General features: G+C 40.3%; 1 protein-coding gene across 2 annotated transcripts in view; it reads right to left on the minus strand.

Moving 5' to 3' along the window:
- The window catches only part of nup214 (nucleoporin 214), a 125,079-nt gene that overhangs the window by 58,842 nt on the left and 45,480 nt on the right, over window positions 1–20,757 (minus strand). For both annotated transcript variants that reach the window (XM_063073643.1, XM_063073644.1), the window contains exons 15-21: window positions 20,190–20,285; window positions 18,694–18,843; window positions 8,187–8,345; window positions 5,214–5,317; window positions 4,060–4,236; window positions 2,475–2,560; window positions 146–229 (exon numbers count right to left, since the gene is read on the minus strand). In XM_063073643.1, the coding sequence (XP_062929713.1) occupies window positions 146–229; window positions 2,475–2,560; window positions 4,060–4,236; window positions 5,214–5,317; window positions 8,187–8,345; window positions 18,694–18,843; window positions 20,190–20,285 (856 nt within the window). The remainder of the gene's footprint in view (window positions 1–145; window positions 230–2,474; window positions 2,561–4,059; window positions 4,237–5,213; window positions 5,318–8,186; window positions 8,346–18,693; window positions 18,844–20,189; window positions 20,286–20,757) is intronic.

The raw sequence follows: 20,757 nt of genomic DNA on the forward strand, positions 1-20,757 counted from the left end.
TATCATGAGTTACCCACAAGCTATACTGACCACTACATTGGCCAATCAGGCTGAAATAAATATAATTCTACTCTAAAACAATGAACATTTGTACCACCAGCTCCTCTTCAACCTCATTGTGAACTTTCCAGAATATGTGCATTACCTGGTGCAGTAGATCGTACAGGAGGAGTCTGCCTTTTTGAAAGGAAATTCCGTAGCTGAGATTGCTTCATTGGAGATACTTTGCCTGAAAATGTGGGGGAAAAGACATAAAAGGCACTGCACATAATTAGGAGGTGTAAGTCAACCCAGAGGTATTGATTCAGTTCTCAGAATTACACAACCTAGCCTTTGAGATCAAGTTGACAATGAAAGAGCTTCTTCCCAAAACCCTGCATTGCTGAGATTTTAAGTTCTTTACAATCCACTTCCACCACCCTCTGAAGGCAGCATACATTGGATAGCAATTATCAATATTTTAAATGTGCACTTCCTTGGCCTTTTTTGCTCATCTTAAACCTGAAGCATGTTTTCTCATTCTTTCTATCATTCTGAACACGTCTAATCATTCTCTCTTAACCATTTCTCCATAAAAGAAATTCCTCATCGCTCTACCATTCTTGGAAATACCCTCTGCAGCCACCCCAAGGTCCGGGCGTTTTTACCTCCACATGCCTTATCCATAATGAGGAACAGTTATTTACCCAAGATCCGACCAGTGAAACAAAGTTACGGATTTTATATTCCTTTATCTCTATTGATAAAGGAAATAAATTCCAGACTTTTCTTTGGGTTATAATAAAAAGCTTAACCAACTTGTAGCACTGTCTTTAAACTCCAAGAAAATGGTCGGACCAATGGGTGGTAGCATCTAAACAGATGATGTTAATTATTTAACATCTGCACCTTTTCTTAATGACACGCTTAACATTTACTTGTCTCTTATATCATCTAGAGTTAACCAGCTTAAATAAAAAGCTGCACTGAAATGTTGAATTGTCTGTATTCTCCATGGATCCGGGAGTGGCTATTGATACTTTCAGTATTTGGTTCTTTTTATTGGTGCTTTTGAAAACCTATTCCATGTGCAATATGGCCCTTATATCTAAACAAGTTTATAAGCACTTCACTGGCTGTCAAGTGCAAAACCCTAATGACCTGTCCATGCACAAGGGTAGTAAAACTAACAAGAGCAAAGCAGCTGCAGCGAAGTTTTTAAACACAGGCTAAGTTCATTTGGTGCAGCCTTCATGATGTTGCTATTTGCTAGGTAGACATTCTGCATCAATGTTCTGCTTCTGAACACATCCTTCATTCTTCAAACACTGACCCTCTTTAGATTCTCCCTCTTAATCTCACCCTATTCCTCAACGTTCAGCTATAATGATTCAGCTTTAAAGATCAGCATTTTTCTCTCCAGCAGCCTGCTCTCCAACTTTGCTCTTCAAATCCAAACTCTTCAATCATACTTCTTGGTCAGCATCTTTCTCTCCCATCTTTCCATAGCTCAAGCAACTTTTTTGGTCAAACTGTAAAGATTAATTGAAAATTCTACAAGTTCAATTGCAACCTTCTGCATGTTAACTGAGGCACTGGACACCAAAGAATATTCAGTGAAGTTCCACTAGTAAGTAGAGAGATGTCATTATCCTGTTGTTAACACAACCTAATTATTAGTCATATATTGTTATGTGATCCAAAATGCCAAAGCAGAGCTTTATTTCTTCTAATGAACATTACTTTCACTGAAATACAAATCTAGTTTTTATGCTTAAATCTCTGGATTGAGTCTGGAACCTACAACCATTTATTCAGACCATATTGGTAATTGGTTTATTATTGTCACATCTAACGTCCATTGCATGTGCAATACCTGGAAGAAAATTGTGTCCCTTGCAATCCCTGCATTCAAACCCCCTTTCTTCTGCAGACACAATACCTCAATGCACCAACAGCCAAGTGCAGTAGAGAACTGAGTTCATTGATGTCTAATGAAGTCCGGTAATTCCTTCCCATCCTGTTCAGTGATTCAAATGTACACAGTTTCCATTCTATTCCATGTGCAACATGGCCCTTATAGCCCGTATTTCACTGGCTGTCAAGTGCAAAACCCTAATGACTTAAGGGTATAGCAAAAGCAAATTTCTTTCTTTACACTACAAGACTTGTCCGTGCACAAGTATTGTGATCTGCAGCAGGCGTACAGGTCAAGTGTGTCCATCCAACTCTTCCCAATATCTGCCTCAGCTTTGCCCATTCTTTGCAGAGAAGAGCATTACATGATACCAGCACAGATCAGCTTAATCAGCATGGAGATCCCAAGATCATCCAAAATGGGTGTGTTAATGATAAAATCAGATCCTTAAAGATTTTGCCTATGATATGGAAGCAGGTACAGTGTTTGTGATGTTGTACAAATAAATACTTAAAAGTTCTCTTCAAATATATAATCACCATCACCACAAATAAATCAGGAAAAACACACGATTTACCAGGGCTACTTGGAGTTAGCTTTGGTGCAGAATCCAAAGTAGTTTTCATCAGAACATTGCGAAGCATCTCCAGTTCTGTATTCCAGCTGAAGGAAAAGAGCACAATGAATGTATATTAGATGGAACGCAAATTTATTAATGATTCATATTTTGATTAGGAAGACAAACTTGTAAACGCTTTCAAGACTGCAGTGACACAGTGACTCAAGTAGTATCGCCTGCACAAATATTTTCTGGACATAACCAGTATTTTTTATCTATCCCAGGACTGCCAAAGAGCATTTACAATATTCTTAAAGATCCATTGTGATAGGGGAATCTCATACCTCTTAAATTTAATACCATATTAAATACATCAACTCCGAAGCCAAACTTCATCTAGCCATCAATATCCATGCAATGCAATTCTGCAACAACAGGAACTGTGCCAAGTTACCAATACTTTCCTTGAGTCAGCAACCCACCTACAAAAATAACTTGAAGAGCATCACCTCGTTTCAATCAGGTTTATAAGCTGGAAAACATAAATATCTTGACAACTGCTGTCAAGGATAATAAAATCTACACTTTTAAAAACACAGCACTGCTGAAACTGAATAAAGTCGAGAGGTTGATGGGTCAAACAATATTGCAGGTTAAGAAAAATAACTTCCATTTATCAGCTCAAGGTTAGGAGAATTCATCCTTCCTCAATGCTCCATTAATCAATTTATAAGAAAGTTTCAGAACTTTTTCAGTAGGCATACCACTTGCAGATGGAAATTCAAAAACCATTCATAGAAAAACAAAACTCCAGGCAAGCCCAAAACATCCAAAAAGTGCCAAAAAGGAAGTGTTCAGTACATCGTGCAAAACAAAATCCAGATACTATCATGGCTGGTTAACTTCTTTTAGAAGGGCATACATTGTGAAGGTCGATTTATAAATGAGTTTCTACAACTCTTATTATCTATTATACAAATACAAAAAAAGGTAGAAAATGCAGATGCTGGAAATCTGAAAGAAGAGCAATAAATGCTATAAACACCGAACAGGTCAGGTAGCAGCTGTGGAAAGAGAACCCGAATTAAAGCTTCAGGTCAAATACTCCTTGGCAATGTGTTTTTCATAAAGTCCTTTAAGCTGAGATATTAACTCTTATTTCTCTTTCCACAGATGTTGCCTGACCTACTCTTTCCAGCAGTTTCTGATTTCATTTTTCATTTATATAATGATCTCAATACTTTACAGCTCAAGATATTTTCAAAGGTGTAATGGTAGGGAAAACTTAATTTCAATTGTGTCCACTGAAGTCTCACAAACAAGAACAAGATAATGACCAGACTACCCTTCCCTTCCTCTAAATAGGATTATATGATTTTTGTGAAATCCTAAGCAGACAGACAGAATTTCTAACATCTCATCTCTGATGGTGTAAACACAACCTCAGGATTTCATTAGACTAGCCCAACATATGCGGTCTGGAGTGGAGCTGGAACCTCCATCTCTCACAATCAGAGATGACTGCACAATTGTCCAAGTCACAAGTGATAAATTAATGCAACATAGAGAATCTTATTCTTAACAAGAACATATTGAAACATACCATTGGTCACTCAGACATTTGTCATTGGGCACACACCACTTGGAGGTCTGATTATATAAGCGGAGATTCTGCAGGCTGTTTATCAATTCATTTATCTTCTTATCCTGCTGGTTAATAACCTCATGATGACTTGCCAATGCATTAAACAGTACTTCCCTCTCTGGTAGAAGCAAGTGCCTGGAAGGAAAGAGTCCAAGTTTAGACAACAGTAAAGTAGAACCCACAAAAGCTGATATACGAAGAAGAAAATCGGCAAACTTTGTATAATGAGACCACACACAGTAATGTGCATAGTTCTGATTTCATGTTTTCAGAAGGATGGCAAGGCACTGAGAAGGTTTAACACAGGCTTTCAGCCTGGGACCCCAGAACTGAAGAGACCAGACACCTTTATAATCAAGGTGTTATACTGCTTAGCTTTCAGTTACACAAACGTTTCCTCCAGTGCTCTACTTCTTTGGTTAGCTGACTTGTTCCTAGAATTAGAGCACAAATCACTGGCACCATTAAAATTTGGATGGGGGACATCAGCAGCAGCAAAAAAAAAAGCTGTCAGTAACCGCCTTGAAGAGGATTTATGCAAAGATGTGTTGCGACATTGTGACATCTCCCCTTCTCCAATCTTCTTATCATACTAGTATCCAATAGCAAGGAAATGGCATTTCCAATCATGCAGCACAAAATGCCACACAAATGGGAAATAGTAAACTTAAAAAGTCAAATAGCAGGATCTTGCTAAGAGTGTCTGGTTCTCTCCTGATTTGAGGATAGTTGTATTCATATAACTATTTACCTCAGTACACGACACATTGCCTTGACACCTAACCAGCAATTACAATATGTATTTGCTGTTTTAGGACAGGAAATGCAGTTGGCAATTCGTGCTCAAATACCAACGGGATGATTAAGTAATCATTCTCCTCACATCCCACCCCCAATAAAGTAAGTCTTCTCGTCCTGATCGTTACTTTCCCCAAAGGGAGCAGGCAGGGCCCTAATTTTGAAATCATGTAAAAAAAAACGGTTGCATCTCCAGCAGTGCGGAATATTAAAGTCTCTGGAGTGCAGAATTGAAAACTGCCTGACCCTGAACCATAGCCAAAAATGATTATGAAACTGAAGCAGATTTCAAAGGTAACATTAAACCCCCTTACTTGTGTTTCTTGTTCTTTTCCTGGTATTTCTCCCATTCCAAATCCAGCATATTATTAACGCTTTGTACTGCAAACTTCACGTATTGATGCAGATAGCGTATTTCCTACAAATCAGAAGGGTCATCAAAATTATTTTAATATTTTTCTCCAATCATACTCATAGAGCAAGAAAAAGTGCTTGGTAAGTATAAAAGAGCTAACAGCTAAATTACTTTCACATATCACTGGATTCCCTTTCCTGTGCAAATGACCGGGCTACTTTATTTTTGCATTCTGACTGGACACAGGAAGATTCCTCTGAAGTTCAATGGAACAGGAACATTTAGGTATCAATATATTGAATTTATGGTCTGGAGTCAACCTAAATATTTACTCATTGCTTGTCTTGTCTCATCTCTTTACTTGTATTCCGTACAACACCGAGATTGCTCTTTGTCAATGATGTAAAGACTTTGATGAGATAAGCAAAGGTTTACTTTTATGGGAAAACATAATTATTAATGGTACATTATTGAATTGCTAATCCAAAGGGGCCTAACTGGTCAGAGTTTGCACCTGAAAACAAACTAGAAATTAAAAAGAATGGTATCTGCCATCCTTTTCCCAATATACCAGAGAAAACTCTAGGGCCCTACACCTATGAAGTCCTTAACTGTTCTGCCAAGACATTCAATTGCACCAAACCTGGTACATTAGCTCAATAACACAGCCACTCACTACCTCCTTCACACGACAACTATGCACAGGTAATATAAATGCCAATCTTTCAGCAACAAGCACCTACAATTTTTTTTACTTCAAAGTCTGCAGAATAGTGGTTCAAGTATAGTATGCAAAAATTGACTTTGGATTTCTAAGGCTGAGCATTTTATATGTTTAAAATTCAAAGGAATGAAGAGCCTCGTATTGTGCAAGTTGCTAGAGTCCAGGTAAGCAGTGAGGCAAATCAATGAAAAGGTCTCCAACCATTTGGAGTGAGGCTAAGAATAGAACTCCACTTCAGAATGTTTACAGTATAGAGGGTGCCATGCCCATTCTAGCTCAGCTCTATGTAACAGCAAATCAGCTAACCCCACCCTTCTGACCTTCTCCCAGGAGCCCTCAATCTTTCTTTGCTTTCAGGTATTCAGTCAACTCCTTCAATTGAATCTGCTCCCATTTCTATGGCACAGAGGTGCAACTAGCAGGACTGCTGTCTTGCAGCTTCAATGACCTGTGTTCAGTCATTACCAACAGTCCTTTATGTAGAATTTACACAGTGACCACATGGGTTTCTGCTAGGTTCTCCCATTTCCTCCAGTATCTCAAAGATGTGTGAGATAGTAGGTAAGCTGGCCAGTGTAAATTACCCCTACTGTGGAGGTGAGTAACAGAATTAAAGGGAGGTGCGATGGTGGGTGAGGGGATGACAGGAATGTAAGAAGAATGCTAATTGGCCAAGATGGTCAGTGCAGAATCACCAAGCCAAAGGGTCTGTTTCCATGCTGTATGACCCCATACCATAACCTTTACCATCTCTGCTATTGCCATCCAGACACTGCTGTTTTCCTCATATCACACTGGGTTCCTTTTCCAGTCATTTTCAGGGTATATGTTGAAGTTCTTGCACCATCTTTTTCTTTCTCTCTTTTCTCCTCTCTAATATCTTTATAATTTTAAATACCACTATTAAAATCCCTTGCAATCTTCTGTTTGAAGTAGAACAATTCCAGCTGCTTCATTCTGAAGTTCCTCTGTCTTGGAGTCTTTTAGCAAATATTTTCTGCATTTACACCTTCATATCTTTTCCAAAGTTTGGGGGGGGGGGGGCGGGTTCACATGGACACAATACTCCTGCAAAAGTCCATCACAACTTGCTTGATCTTATACTCCAGACAATATCCAAGATATAGCATAATCTTTCAATGACTTTCATCACTTGCCATTTTCAACAATTTATGAATGCACCATACCCTCAGATCTCTGTTCTTTTGCCCCTTTTACAACAGAGGATTTAAATATTATATTACCTTTTCTCAGTCATCCATCAACTGGCACTAATCTGTACTTTTCACCAGTCTCCTTGAAGTGCATCACTATCCTCCACATGGTTCAATATACCACCAAGTTATACGGCTTTGGCAATTTGGCCCTTAGCCCCTTCACAATTAGATCCAAATCACTAACATACATTAAGAATAACATAATGGAAAAAAAGTGCAGTTTTTGTTTTCTTCCATCATAGAGATCTAATTCACAAACTCAATTTGGCAACATGCAGTAAAGGAACAATTCCTTATGACTGTATTAAACCATCAAGGCTGGGTCAAAGCTGGAACCAAGAAAATGTCAGTCCATGAGACTGTACCATAACTTACAAATGGGAAAAGGCGTAATTAACAGGGGATGGTGCCTTCTAACACCAGAACTAGATACCAGTTCCAAATCTTAATTCAGGTGCAGCCAGAGTAGTAGCCACCATCTACAAATTAGGAATAGCTTTACTTGGTGATCAGTCAAGCCGCAGTACAGGTTCTGAAGCATTTTAGATTGCTTAATCCACAAAGGAAATACATGTTCCACGATGTAGGTCAGACCTTCATTCTAATTGCCTTAGAAACTTATTGGCTAAATTACCTCAAAAACTACGCGTGATACATTCACAATCAAAGATTACAAGCCACCACAGATGATGTTTTCCTGACACTGGGGAGAAGTAATTATCTAGCAAAATAAAAGACTAGCCGAACAATTACATCTTCCTAACATTTAAACTTACGAAGAAATACTTTCTGGGACAGATTCTCCCAGCAAAGGCACCATGTCAATGACAGCAATTTCTCCATTTTATATACATATTCATTTCCCTTCCAGTTTATAATAAATAAATTCTATTACCAAGTTGACACCAGATGAGAAACCATGGGATTTGCCTTGATGACCTAACTGAATGATACAATTCGCCAATGTTAGCAAAATCAAACAGTGACATACATTACGTTGAGTTATACTCTTTGGATCAAGTGGTTTTCGGCGAAGAAGCTGAAGGTAATTCTTGTCCATGCGTCGCTGATTTTGTGCAGTTGCATCTTCCACAGCAGCAAATCCTTCCAGCATCTCAGTTTTCAGGGTGCCCATATCTCCATGCAAGGACTATTGAAGCGGAAGTGGTGGAAAAGAGGTAGAACAAAATAAATACAAATTCATCAACAACAAAAAAATCACAGCCAATCAAGAAAATTATTCTGAGAAGAAATAATTCTCCGGCAAAATGATGGACAAGCCACAGAATTATATCGTAACATTTAAACCTTTTAAGGAATACTTTCTGAGCTTAGATTTTCTTAGCAAAGGCACCAGGTCAATGATGATGTTATGCTGATAAGAGACAATGATAGTGTAAGCTGGCAGCACCTTTTTCCAAAAGGCTAACATGAAAGGGTGTAAGGTTATTGGATGAAAGTATCGGGGGGATGCCAGATATTTTTTTTAAGCAGAGTGGTAAGTGCACGGAACGCGCGCCGGGGTGATGACAGAGGCAGATACATTAGGGGCATTTAAGAGACTCTTAGGTAGGCACATGGATGAAAGCAAAATGGAGGGATGTGTTAGATTAATCTTGGAGTAGGTTAAAAGGTTGGTTCAACACTATGGGTCCAAGGGCCTTACTGTGCTATAATGTTCTATGTTCTGCTCAAGTCTGAGGATCAAATCTCCGTAACAATTCTTCTGACAAATGTCATTCTACATTTGCTCTGTGATGATATTCCTTGATAAATTTCCTTAGTACCAATGTGTAAAACAGACAAGGAATTAACAGAATCACCCTTGGCAATACAAGGATTACACCACGGAGGGCAGAAACACACTGCTTGGCGCAGATCCAAGACTTTTTCTCTCCTACTCAGTTGTAGAAAGCCAAGAATAGAAGCAATTCTTTTAGCCTCTCCTTCCTCAACCACCTGTTCCACATTCTGTGAACGTGTGTCTGATCTGTGATCTGCTTTAGACCTTTGATTTAACATAATGTTGAAGTTTCTAATCCTACTGTCCATGCAGTAGAAGTAGAGGCTGTCTCCTCTCTTGGACGTGCTTAATAATTCAAGAACTTCCCTTAGATTAGCCCTAGCTTTAGAAATTCAAGAAAATATAACTCAAAATCTGTTCCTCTTCAGTTATACCATGAAATTGAGGTACGATTTTGGACAGATCATTACTTCACTTCTTCCAAGATTCATAAAACATGGTCACTTCACTAGAAATTCTCCAAGGTCTCCAGACCAAGGATTTGAGAGGTCACAGAAATTCATCTACCTCAGTGTATTCTTGTGCTCAAATCAGAAAGCAGAAATTCCATTAACTAAGGGTAATTTCTCATTGCTGTTTCATAATCACGCTCAATACTCTGAATTTTACTAGGTTTCCATTCTCCAGCAGCTCCATCCACTAATGGAACCCCAATTCACCACTTAGATTTTTATACATTAGAAATATAATGGAGATGGAAGTGTTATCAAGCTTAAAACAGGAAATTATCATTTACAAATTTGCACTTGCACAAGAAGATCAAGTATCATATAGCTAAAGAAACAGCAAGAAATTAAGAGAACATAGATGAAGTGATTGGGCAAGGTAACGGCAGAATATAATGAAGTATGAAATCATTTACAGGATTTTTTTAAATACAAAAGTTAACAGCCAGAGTAACTATGTATTAAAGCTTTGTATATTGTTTGCCAAGGCCTGAATCACAAGAATGAGGTGGTTTTCCTGCTGTTTGGAGAGTAGTGTTTGTCTGCTTACCAAGAAAGGATACATTTTGGCCACAGAAGAGACAAGACAAAATAGTTCACTGGACTGATGCCTGTGATGAGGAGATTATCTGATATAGAGCTTAAGTAGTACAACACTTTATTCTCTGGAATTTAAACATTTTCAAAGGTACATTTAATATCAGAGAAATGTATACAATATCCATCCTGAAATGCTTTTTATTCTCAACCATCCATGAAAAACAAAGGAGTGCCCCCAAAGAATGAATGACAGTAATATGTTAGAACCCCAAAGTCCCTCTCACGCGTAAGTGGCAGCAAGCAATGATCCCCCCTCCCCCCACCGACAAAAAACGCATCGGCACCCACCACCAAGCACTCAAGCGTGAGCAAAGCAACAGCAAAGACGCAGACTTGCAGGTATACCACAGGCTCTCTCTCTCCTTAATAAGGGAGAAAGAGGTGTCTCCGAGAGGGGAGACATAACAAACAAATGTAAACTTAATGAAACATAACATTTGAAGAGAATTGAATATAAAAAAAAATTCTCAGGACCAGCATTTATTCCCCATTCCTCATGCCATTGGGAAATTAATGGTGTACTTCCTGAACAGTTGTAGCCTTCTAGGTGAAGATACTCCCACAGTGCTATTAAGTAGGGATATCGAGGACTTCAGACCCAGTGACCTCAGTTCAATTCTTACCAATGTGTGATATACTTCCAAAATCAGGATGGTGTGCAAACTGGAGGAAACCTGCAGGTGGTGGTGCTTCCCCACGCTTTCTTTCTTGGAGATTGACATTGCAAGTAGAAGAGTTGCAGGCAGAATAACCTGGCCTAATAAATACATTGCATGCTGCAGATGACACTGTGCAATGATGATGTAGGAAGTAACTGTTCAGGGTGGTTGATGGAGTGCTTTGACCTAGAAGGCGTTGAGCTCCTCAAGTATTGATGTTGCACTTACCCAAACAAGTGGAGAGTATTCCAGCTCACTCCGGACTTGTGCCTTGCAAATGGTATAAAGGGTGTCAAGAGGACAACCAGCCTGTGACCTGTTCTTGCAGCCGTGATATTTGTGTGTGTGGCCAATGATGATTCCAGGATAGTGCTGATACCACTGAATGTCAAGGGCAGGTAGTTTACTTGTCAGAGATAGTCATTGCATGGCAATTCACGATCTGATTCTTACTTGCCTCCCATCACTCCAAGCCTGAATATTTATGTGTGGCCTGCTTCATTTGCTGAGATGTGAATGGAACTGAATGTACAAACTACGAAGTACTTCATACATTCGGTTCCATTCAAAGTACATTTAATATCACCAAAGTATGTATACAGAATACAACTCGTCCTCCCGTAGGCAGCCACGAAACAAAGAAATACCATGGAACCCGTACAAAAATCATCTAACATCCAACTTGCAAAAAAGAACAAATTGCACAAATGGCAAAAAGCAAGCAGACAACAGACTATCAAACCTCGAACGAGGTATCCAATAGTATTCAGTTTAGTTCAGTTCACTGCCATGCCACTCGCCACTGCAGGCCACAGTTGAAAAGCATTTTTCGCTGAAGCGCAGCAGACTGCATTGTTCGCCTCAATCCAACCACTCAAAAACAGCAAAAAAAAAGTAACCAGAACCCAGAAACACATGCATCATGAACTCCAAGGTCCTCCAACACAAGTCCACGCAGCCTCTCCAATCAATCCTTACAACGTGGATCCCGAGACTCCTGCACTTTCCTCTGACAGCAGCTACCGAGGAGAGGAAGACCAGTCAAATGTAGGCAGAGGGTGCCGAACACCTGCAGGTCTTCCACTCTTGTCCTCATCAACCTCAACCTTGCTCGATGCCTCAACTGAAGAGAAGCAATGGAGCAGATCATGGGCTCGAGTCTTATCTCCAGGACTCTGGGCCACACATTTAGTTCCAAACCTCACTGAACTCCCTCAGATATAGCAAAGCACCAGATTGCTCAATCAGTCCAAAAACACAGCATCGAATGTAAATCACAGTCTCCAATTGCACGCAGCTTAGTAGTATAAACATATTTGAAAGAAGTAGTAAAAGAACTAGTTTCATGAACTGTCTGCCAGGCGTTGCGGTTGGTCGCACTGTTTGCTGGTACCATCTTACCATTGAATGCTGGACAATTATCAGTTGAAGGGAGGTTACTGACAAGGTAACTGACTTGAGAAAATGTGCAGTAATTTCCTGGGGCAGAGCTGATTGATGCAACCATCTTTTGTGCAAGGTAAAACACCACTTTTACTGTCTTGCCTCTGATGCCTAGTTGACACAGATGGTGCAGACAGGCCTGTATTCCCAGCTGCTCTATCTACAAAGGGCGACTTGGATTTCGGTCCAGTACTAGGCCACGGAAAAGCCACTGGCTTGCGTCATCAGCAATTCTGCAGGCTCTGTCACAGCAGCTCTTCTAAATCAGAAGCCTTGGGATTCACCAGGTGTGGTCGCTCGAGGGGCAGGAACCTCCAAGTGTGACAGTAGAGTGGCCTCCTGCTACCTAGAGGGTAAAATCTGGGAGCACTACTAGAGATGCACCTGGGGGAAGGTGGATAAATGAATGTGGGTACAGTAACAGAAGATGAACTGGATACAAAATGCAGCAGATGCAATCCTTCAGTGCATAACTGGCAGTCTCGAAACAGTCGTAATCAGCAGCTGTCAGTTCTAATCAATGAATGGGATAGAGTAGATGGTGTGATTTCTGTGCACTTGCTGTGGAGGACACAGGTTATGAACTTCCTTTTGGGATGAAAATAATATTGTTTTCTTATACCGAGGTGAAATTAGACCATAAGACCATAAGACAAAGGAGCAGAAGTAGGCCATTCGGCCCATCAAGTCCGCTCTGCCATTTTATCATGAGCTGATCCATTTTATCCTATTTAGTCCCACTGCCCCGCCTTCTCACCATAACCTTTGATGCCCTGGCTACTCAGATACCTATCAATCTCTGCCTTAAATACGCCCAATGACTTGGCCTCCACTGCTGCCCGTGGCAACAAATTCCATAGATTCACCACCCTCTGACTAAAAAAATTTCTTCACCTTTCTGTTCTGAAAGGGCGCCCTTCAATCCTGAAGTCATGCCCTCTCGTACTAGACTCCCCCATCATGGGAAACAACTTTGCCACATCCACTCTGTCCATGCCTTTTAACATTCGAAATGTTTCTATGAGGTCTCCCCTCATTCTTCTAAACTCCAAGGAATACAGTCCAAAAGTGGACAAATGTTCCTCATATGTTAACCCTCTCATTCCCGGAATCATTCTCGTGAGTCTTCTCTGTACCCTCTCCAACGTCAGCACATCCTTTCTTAAATAAGGAGACCAAAACTGCCCACAGTACTCCAAGTGAGGTCTCACCAGCGCCTTATAGAGCCTCAACATCACATCCCTGCTCCTATACTCTATTCCTCTAGAAATGAATGCCAACATTGCATTCGTCTTCTTCACTACTGACTCAACCTGGAGGTTAACTTTAAGGGAATCCTGTACGAGGACTCCCAAGTCCCGTTGCATCTCAGAACTTTGAATTCTTTCCCCATTTAAATAATAGTCTGCCCATTTATTTTTTCTGCCAAAGTGCATAACCATACACTTTCCAACATTGTACTTCATTTGCCACTTCTCTGCCCATTCTTCCAATCTATCCAAGTCTCTCTGCAGACTCTCCGTTTCCTCAGCACTACCAGCCCCTCCACCTATCTTCGTATCGTCAGCAAACTTAGCCACAAAGCCATCTATTCCATAATCCAGATTGTTGATGTACAATGTAAAAAGAAGCGGCCCCAACACTGATCCCTGTGGAACACCACTGGTAACTGGCAGCCAACCAGAATAGGATCCCTTTATTCCCACTCTCTGTTTCCTGCCAATCAGCCAACGCTCTATCCACGTATGTAACTTTCCCGTAATTCCAGGGGCTCTTATCTTGTTAAGTAGCCTCATGTGTGGCACCCTGTCAAACGCCTTCTGAAAATCCAAATATACAACATCCACTGCATCTCCCTTGTCTAGCTTACTGGTAATTTCCTCAAAAAATTGTAATAGGTTTGTCAGGCAGGATTTTCCTTTAAGGAATCCATGCTGAGTTCTGCCTATCTTGTCATATGCCTCCAGGTACTCTGTAACCTCATCCTTGACAATCGACTCCAACAACTTCCCAACCACCGACGTCAAGCTAACAGGTCTATAATTTCCTTTTTGCTTCTTTGCCTCCTTCTTAAATAGCGGAGTGACATTTGCAATCTTCCAGTCTTCCGGAACCATGCCAGAATCTATCGACTTTTTAAAGATTAAGACACGTTCATGTCCAAAATGGAATATACAAATAACTCTGCTACCAAAATCAAACAATTTCATGCACAGTAAAACAAAATATAGTGGACATATTGTGTAAGCATGTACACAGGGCAGCACATAGTTGTGTGGCTACAAATGTATGAGTGTTAACACGCATGCAGCAGAGCCCAGTCTTCAACTGTCACTCAATCAGGACCTTCATCTGTGAAGCCAGCCTGACAGCATGCAACAGCAGCTCAAAGTTAAGAGAAATAACACAAGATGAAGCTTATAGCCTGGGATATTAGGACCCTGTGGCCTGACAGAAAAGCAGCAAACCTGAACGCCACTATGCTAACAAAGCTTAGGAATGCAGATTGTTTGACGTCGCTATCTCTGCACTGAGCAGATGGCCGCCAGTGTACTTCATTATGGAGGGGCAAACCAGAGGGGGAATGCTGCCTTCATGGAATGAGCATTGCCTGGTTAAGCACTGCATCTGCTAGATTATATCAACATCTTAACAAATGGCCAAAAAGATGTCTGCATCACTCACAGCATGACAGGTTCTAAGACTGTTAGACTGACCACCATTTGATCTGCTCTATTAGCTCCATTCACATGACCCCAAAATATCAGTATCAGCTGAAGCGTTACCACAAGAAGATAAATGATGCAGTTCGCAAAGCTGGCTGTCCTCACACTGTGCCTCACGAACAACCTGCCAACTCGCAGTCTTCAGGAGCCACAAAGCATTTGAGACTTGTGAGCTGTCGTGAAGCCTGTCATTATTGTGGTGAAACTAACAGCTTCTGTAATAAAGAACCATCAGGATTGAACCTGCAAGTCTCAAACAATGAACATAATCACAGAATTATAGGTAGGAATATCTGAACTGAATTCGGCAGTGAATTTGTGAAATTCTCTAGTTCAAGTTTATTGTCATCTGACAATATTTGCAACCAAACGAAACAACTCCTCCAGACCATGGTGCACCCACATTACATACATCATACACCATACACAACACATAAAACCAAATATTACCACAAATAGGTTAATAAAATATAATACAATTCAAACTGCACATAGTGCACAGCACAGGTAAACAGCAAAGTAAACAGCTCACTGTCCGAGTGACAAGACTTTGGTGGTGGCAGGGCATTTATTAATCTCACAGCCTGAGGGAAGAAGTTGTTACCCAATCCTAGTTCTGATGCCTCTATACCTCCTTCCTGGCAGTAGTAGGTCAGAGATTGTGAGATGCATGGTAGGGATCCTCAACAATGCTTCAGGTCCTTCATATACAATGCTCCTGGTAAATGTCACAAAGGGTGGGAAGGGAAACCCTGCTGATCCTCTGCAGGGTCTTGCTGTCTGAAGCCTTGCAGCTTCCGCACTACACAATGATGCAGTCAGACAGAACACACTTGATGATGCTCCTGTAGAAAGTTGTTAGAATGGAGGGGGGGAAGAGTCTTGCATGCGTCAATCTCCTCAGAAGGTGTAGATGCTGCTGTGCCTTCTTGACTAATGAGGTCTTGTTGTCGGTCCAGGTTAGGTCATCCATTATGTGCACACCAAAGAACTTTGTCCTCTTCATTCTCTCCGCGGCAGAACAATTGATGAGCAATGGAAAGTGGCTGACCTGCACTTTCATGAAGTTTGACTTGTTCACGTTGAGACTCAGGTTGTTGTTCTCATACCATTTGACAAGCCTCCCCACCTCCTCTATATATGCCGATTCAGCATTGTTGCTGACGAGGCTGACCATTGTTGTATGACCAGCGAAATTGATGATGCAGTTTGAGCTGGATCTGGCAGTGCAGTCGTGAGTCAGCAGCATGAACAGCAGCGGGCTGAGTTAACACAACCCTGGGGGCACAGTGCGCAGTGTGATGGAGCTTGAGATGTTGCTGCCAACATGGACTGACTGCGGTCTTCCTGCTAAGAAGTCCAAGATCCAGTTACAGAGCGGGGTGTTGAGGACAGTTTACCCACCAGCATCTGATCGATGATCATGTTAAATACCGAACTAAAGTTGATGAACAACAACCCCAGAGTGTTCTGAAAGCTTTTTATAGAGAGGGTAGATCAATTTTTGAAAGATGAGATAATTCAGGACTATAGGAAACCAGCACAGGATAAAGGTGAGGCCATCCTAGATCAGACATTATCATATTAAATGGCTGGGAAGATCAATAAGCCATGTGGTCTACTTCTTCTTTTGAGAATGACCAAGAGATGAAGGAGCTAATTAACAACATATTCAAAGTGTTTCTGGACTGGTAGCATTGCCTTTCCTCAATGGAAAAGGATCAGCTTTACAGACAACTGAATGCAGCATTCAAGCAGAAAAAAACCAAAAGATCAGATGGAGAAATCATGGGACTATTGTTATTGGGAAAATGATTGACAGGTTGTTTTAAGAACAGAAGATTCCGAAGATAAGTACATGGATAGGAAAGGTTTAGAGGGCTCTGTGCCAAAAGAAAGCAGATGGGATTAGCTTGCTTGGCAATACAGGCGGCTTGAATAGACTGGGCCAAGAGGGCCTGATTCCATGATTCTGTAACTGATTCTACACATCTTCAAAATTGTGAATAGTTCAAAGGTGTTAGAATTAGAATCTACTGCAACAGAGGCATTTCATGTTATCAGAAAATGCGTCAGCCAGAACTGAGTTGTAAACTCAATTAAGGTCTTGGGTTGGAGGGGGAGGGGGGGAGGAATGGGAACCTTTAAGGGTCACACAAGGACCAGGTGGGGAATATGATGTTGATCAGGAGCAAATTTGGTGAGTGATGGAGATCAAAAGGAAGTATCAAAGTTCAGTGAGGGACAAAGGTAAGTGTCCCATGCCCAATTATCACCCCAAAGTCCACATTTCCTAGTAATGCCCGAAAGGACATTGTACTTTTGGACCAGAGTATATAATGTCATGAGCATTTGATAACTCTGGGTCTGTACTTGATGGAGTTTGGAAGGACGAAGGTGGATCTCATTGAAACCTGCCAAATAGTGAAAGGATTAGATTGAGTGAACATGGAGAAGACGTTTCCATCAGGGTTTGAGAGCACAGCTTCTGAAAAAAGGAAGGTTCTTTTAAAAATGAGATGAGATTCTGCCAAATGGTGGTGAATCTGTGGAGTCTGTTGCCACAGAAGACTATGGAGGCCTCATCAGTGGGCATATTTATGGCAGAGATTCATAGGTAAAGTTGTTAAAGGTTGGGGGGGGAGAAGACTGGAGAACAGGTTTGAAAATAAAATCAGCTATGACTCAATGGTGGAGCAGAGTGAAAGGGCAGAATGGCGTAACTCTGCTCCTGTACGTTATGGTGTTATGGACAGGAAGGCAATGACGTTATTAAATTCACAAGTGTGTATTGGAAGAGTGACACACAGTGCCTGGCGGAACTTCTAGAGTGATGTGAAATAGCCCATAAATGGTCAGTGTTAAAGCAACACCATTTTTAAGAGGAATGTTCTAATTGTGGTAGAATGCAAAACAAGGAACCATTGAAAATCTAATCGGAAAATAAGGAGAAATTGCTCAAACTGGTGGAATGTGAAACTTACAACTCATAGAAAATGGCTGAGGCAACAGTTGCAGCATTTCTAAAAATTACACCGGCAAGGAGGGAAAAGGGAACAGAAAGACTGACTCACATATCAAGTTAAAACATATGGAATGGAGAGGAGGCTCATATAGTATATTACCAGCATAGTCCAACTGGGCTAAATGATCTATATCCAAACAACATGTTAAATTTGCAGGCAGCAATTGTAACAATAAGCTGGGGACTGAGGTTGCGATGGAGGAATGAAGGGGAGGGGGCAAGGCAAGAGGATTGAGGTGTAAAGGGCATATGACTCAGGATAAAAGTAGAGAACACTAAAACACTCAGATTTAATCTGAAACAGGAACTCTTTCCATAGATACAGCCCAACATACTAAATACTTGCAGCAATTTCTGTTTTCTTTTCAGATGTTTAACAATTGCAGATAATGGATTTTTCATTGGAGATGCAGGATACACAGTTGGAGTTCGTAGTAGATTGGCAGCACTAACTGCTCTCACCTTTTTGAACCAAGTAGAAATCTGCCCAATATTATTCAATTATTCCTTTTCATTTATCAGTCTAGATTGTTAAAAAGACAGTTATGACAAGAAAACAGAGTGCTTTGGACTAATTCAATAGGTCAGGTAGTGTCTGGAGAGGGAGGAACACAAACTTAGAATGGACACATGCCTTGATAATTATTTACCATAAACTTGGAATGCTATTGCTTACATTAAGCAATAGATTTACTTTTCCTTATTCACATCTGAGGGGGCCAGAATTCAAATTAGCACAAGCACCAGCACTGACGCTATGGACAAAGTAGCCAAAATGCTCAGTTCTCCACTTGCCTCTGTAGTCTCCTTGATCTTCAACAGGAAATCGTTGAATGACTCTACATCAAATTTTAGGTTAGCCATGTCTTTTGGGCTGCCAATCACAAAGTTAGCACTTGCCGTGCGAGCCTTTAACTCGTCCAACTCCTTCTGAAAAAGAGCAATCTACACAAAGAGCAGAGTATTAGCATTCCAGAGCCAAGAATGTCTGAACAAGTTATTGTTAAAGAAGAAATCTTTTCATATTCTCAGAGCAGCCAATGACAACTCATGAATAACAGGGGATATACCATTATTGTTACACATTTCACCATGTGGAAACTGCACTTTCATCTGTAAGGGCTAATACTTGTGGAAATCTTTCCCAAACTTCCTCTAATCATTACTTGAAAGCTACTCCTTTATTAAAGCATTGATTTTATTTGTTTTATTTTATTTTGTTGTTTTAATACTTCCTTATTATTTGTGAATATTTTACCCCGTGGGATATGTTACAAGTACTAAAACAAATTCATGTGTTCATGCAGTGGTCTGAACAAAACGTTTGTGTTGTAACAGCAGACAAATAGCAGATAATTTGCATGAGAAAAAACCCATGAAGCACAAGAAGATGAACAGGTAAGTCACACTGGTGATGCTGGTTCAGCTATAAATAATAATCGGGAATTGGTGCGAATGCTCCAAAGTTTTCAAATAATAATACAAGATCTTTTGCAACTACTTCCCCCTTCCCCCACCAAGTTGATGGATTCAAAACAACTCCAAGAGAAGTAACTCCAAAATTCAGCTGACTGCAGGAAAGCAAGATCCGCTCACAAGTTCAAAAAGAGCCATGAAACAAGAGCATGTGTGTACCTTCTCAGGTAGAGAAGTACAGGATTTCTTGGCATTATTTCAAAGATAAAACCTTAATGGGCTACCCAGAATGCATCCCTCAAAACAAAAAAATATTGGATTGTTACGACATTACTGTTTGTGAAATCTTTTGCTGTCCAAATTGGCCGCACCATGTAAGATTGCAATATTAGCTAGTTCTTCACTGGCTGCTGTGCTTTGCAATATACAGCTGTTCTTAAAGTTAACTGCTTTAGCAATCTTGATTACTTTCAAGATTGCTAAAGTAGTTCATCTTAAAAATAACTGTGCTCATATAGCATTTTATTTCAGGAACAAAATTCAACAGTATGTCATAAGGAATAGCGACCTCAGATGACAAGATCATGACACCACTGTGAATTTAGCTATTTCAAAATCTTGGAGATTACCATTTCTCAGCAAAGCAGTATTTGGTCTAACACAAAGGGAGAGGTATCTTCCTGAAGATGGGTCTCAGCCAAAACGTTAACTGTTCATTCTTTACCATAGCAGGTCAGGCAGCATCTGAGTTCCTTCAGCATTTTATGTATGTTGCAAATGGAAAGATAGTTAATAACTGACAAAGTACTGAATTGTATGCTAATAAAACCAGATGCACACAAGCATGTTGAATATTTTAAACCCACTATTCTCACCTCCTCCATGATTCCCATCATCACTGGGTCTGAGGTTGGCTGTTGTTGCAGTTGCTTTTCCAGATCAGATGCGGAAATCTTTGTTGTTGTGGAGGTCTTGAGAGAAAAGATAAAACAATCTGCATTTACAGTTGTTGGCAAATACTGGTACCCATTATAAATCAGACAAGATGAAGTAAGGACTTATATTAAAATACAAAACATACGAAAATGAAGGCTAGCTGGTGCAAAACTAGAGAAAAAATGCAGAGCTTCCTACAAAAGTATTTGAAAGTAAAAGCAGTGATTGACACTCTTCCTATTTGGAGAATCACATACAATTCACTGAATAGGAAGGGTATCATTAAAAAGTATTTATAAAGATGTTACCAGGTCAGAGGGCTTGTATGATTTAAAAAAAAAAGGCTGGGTAGGCTAGAACCTTTTGTTCTTTGAGTATAAGAGTTTACAGAGGTTCATTAGATCATGAGAGTTATAGATAAGGTGATTCGACAGTCTTTTCCCCAGGGTAGGAGTCTGAAACAAAAGGACACAGGTTTAAAGTAAGAGGAGAAATATTTAATAAAGA

The sequence above is a fragment of the Mobula hypostoma genome, chromosome 21, assembly GCF_963921235.1.
Source record: "Mobula hypostoma chromosome 21, sMobHyp1.1, whole genome shotgun sequence".
Taxonomy (NCBI): domain Eukaryota; kingdom Metazoa; phylum Chordata; class Chondrichthyes; order Myliobatiformes; family Myliobatidae; genus Mobula; species Mobula hypostoma.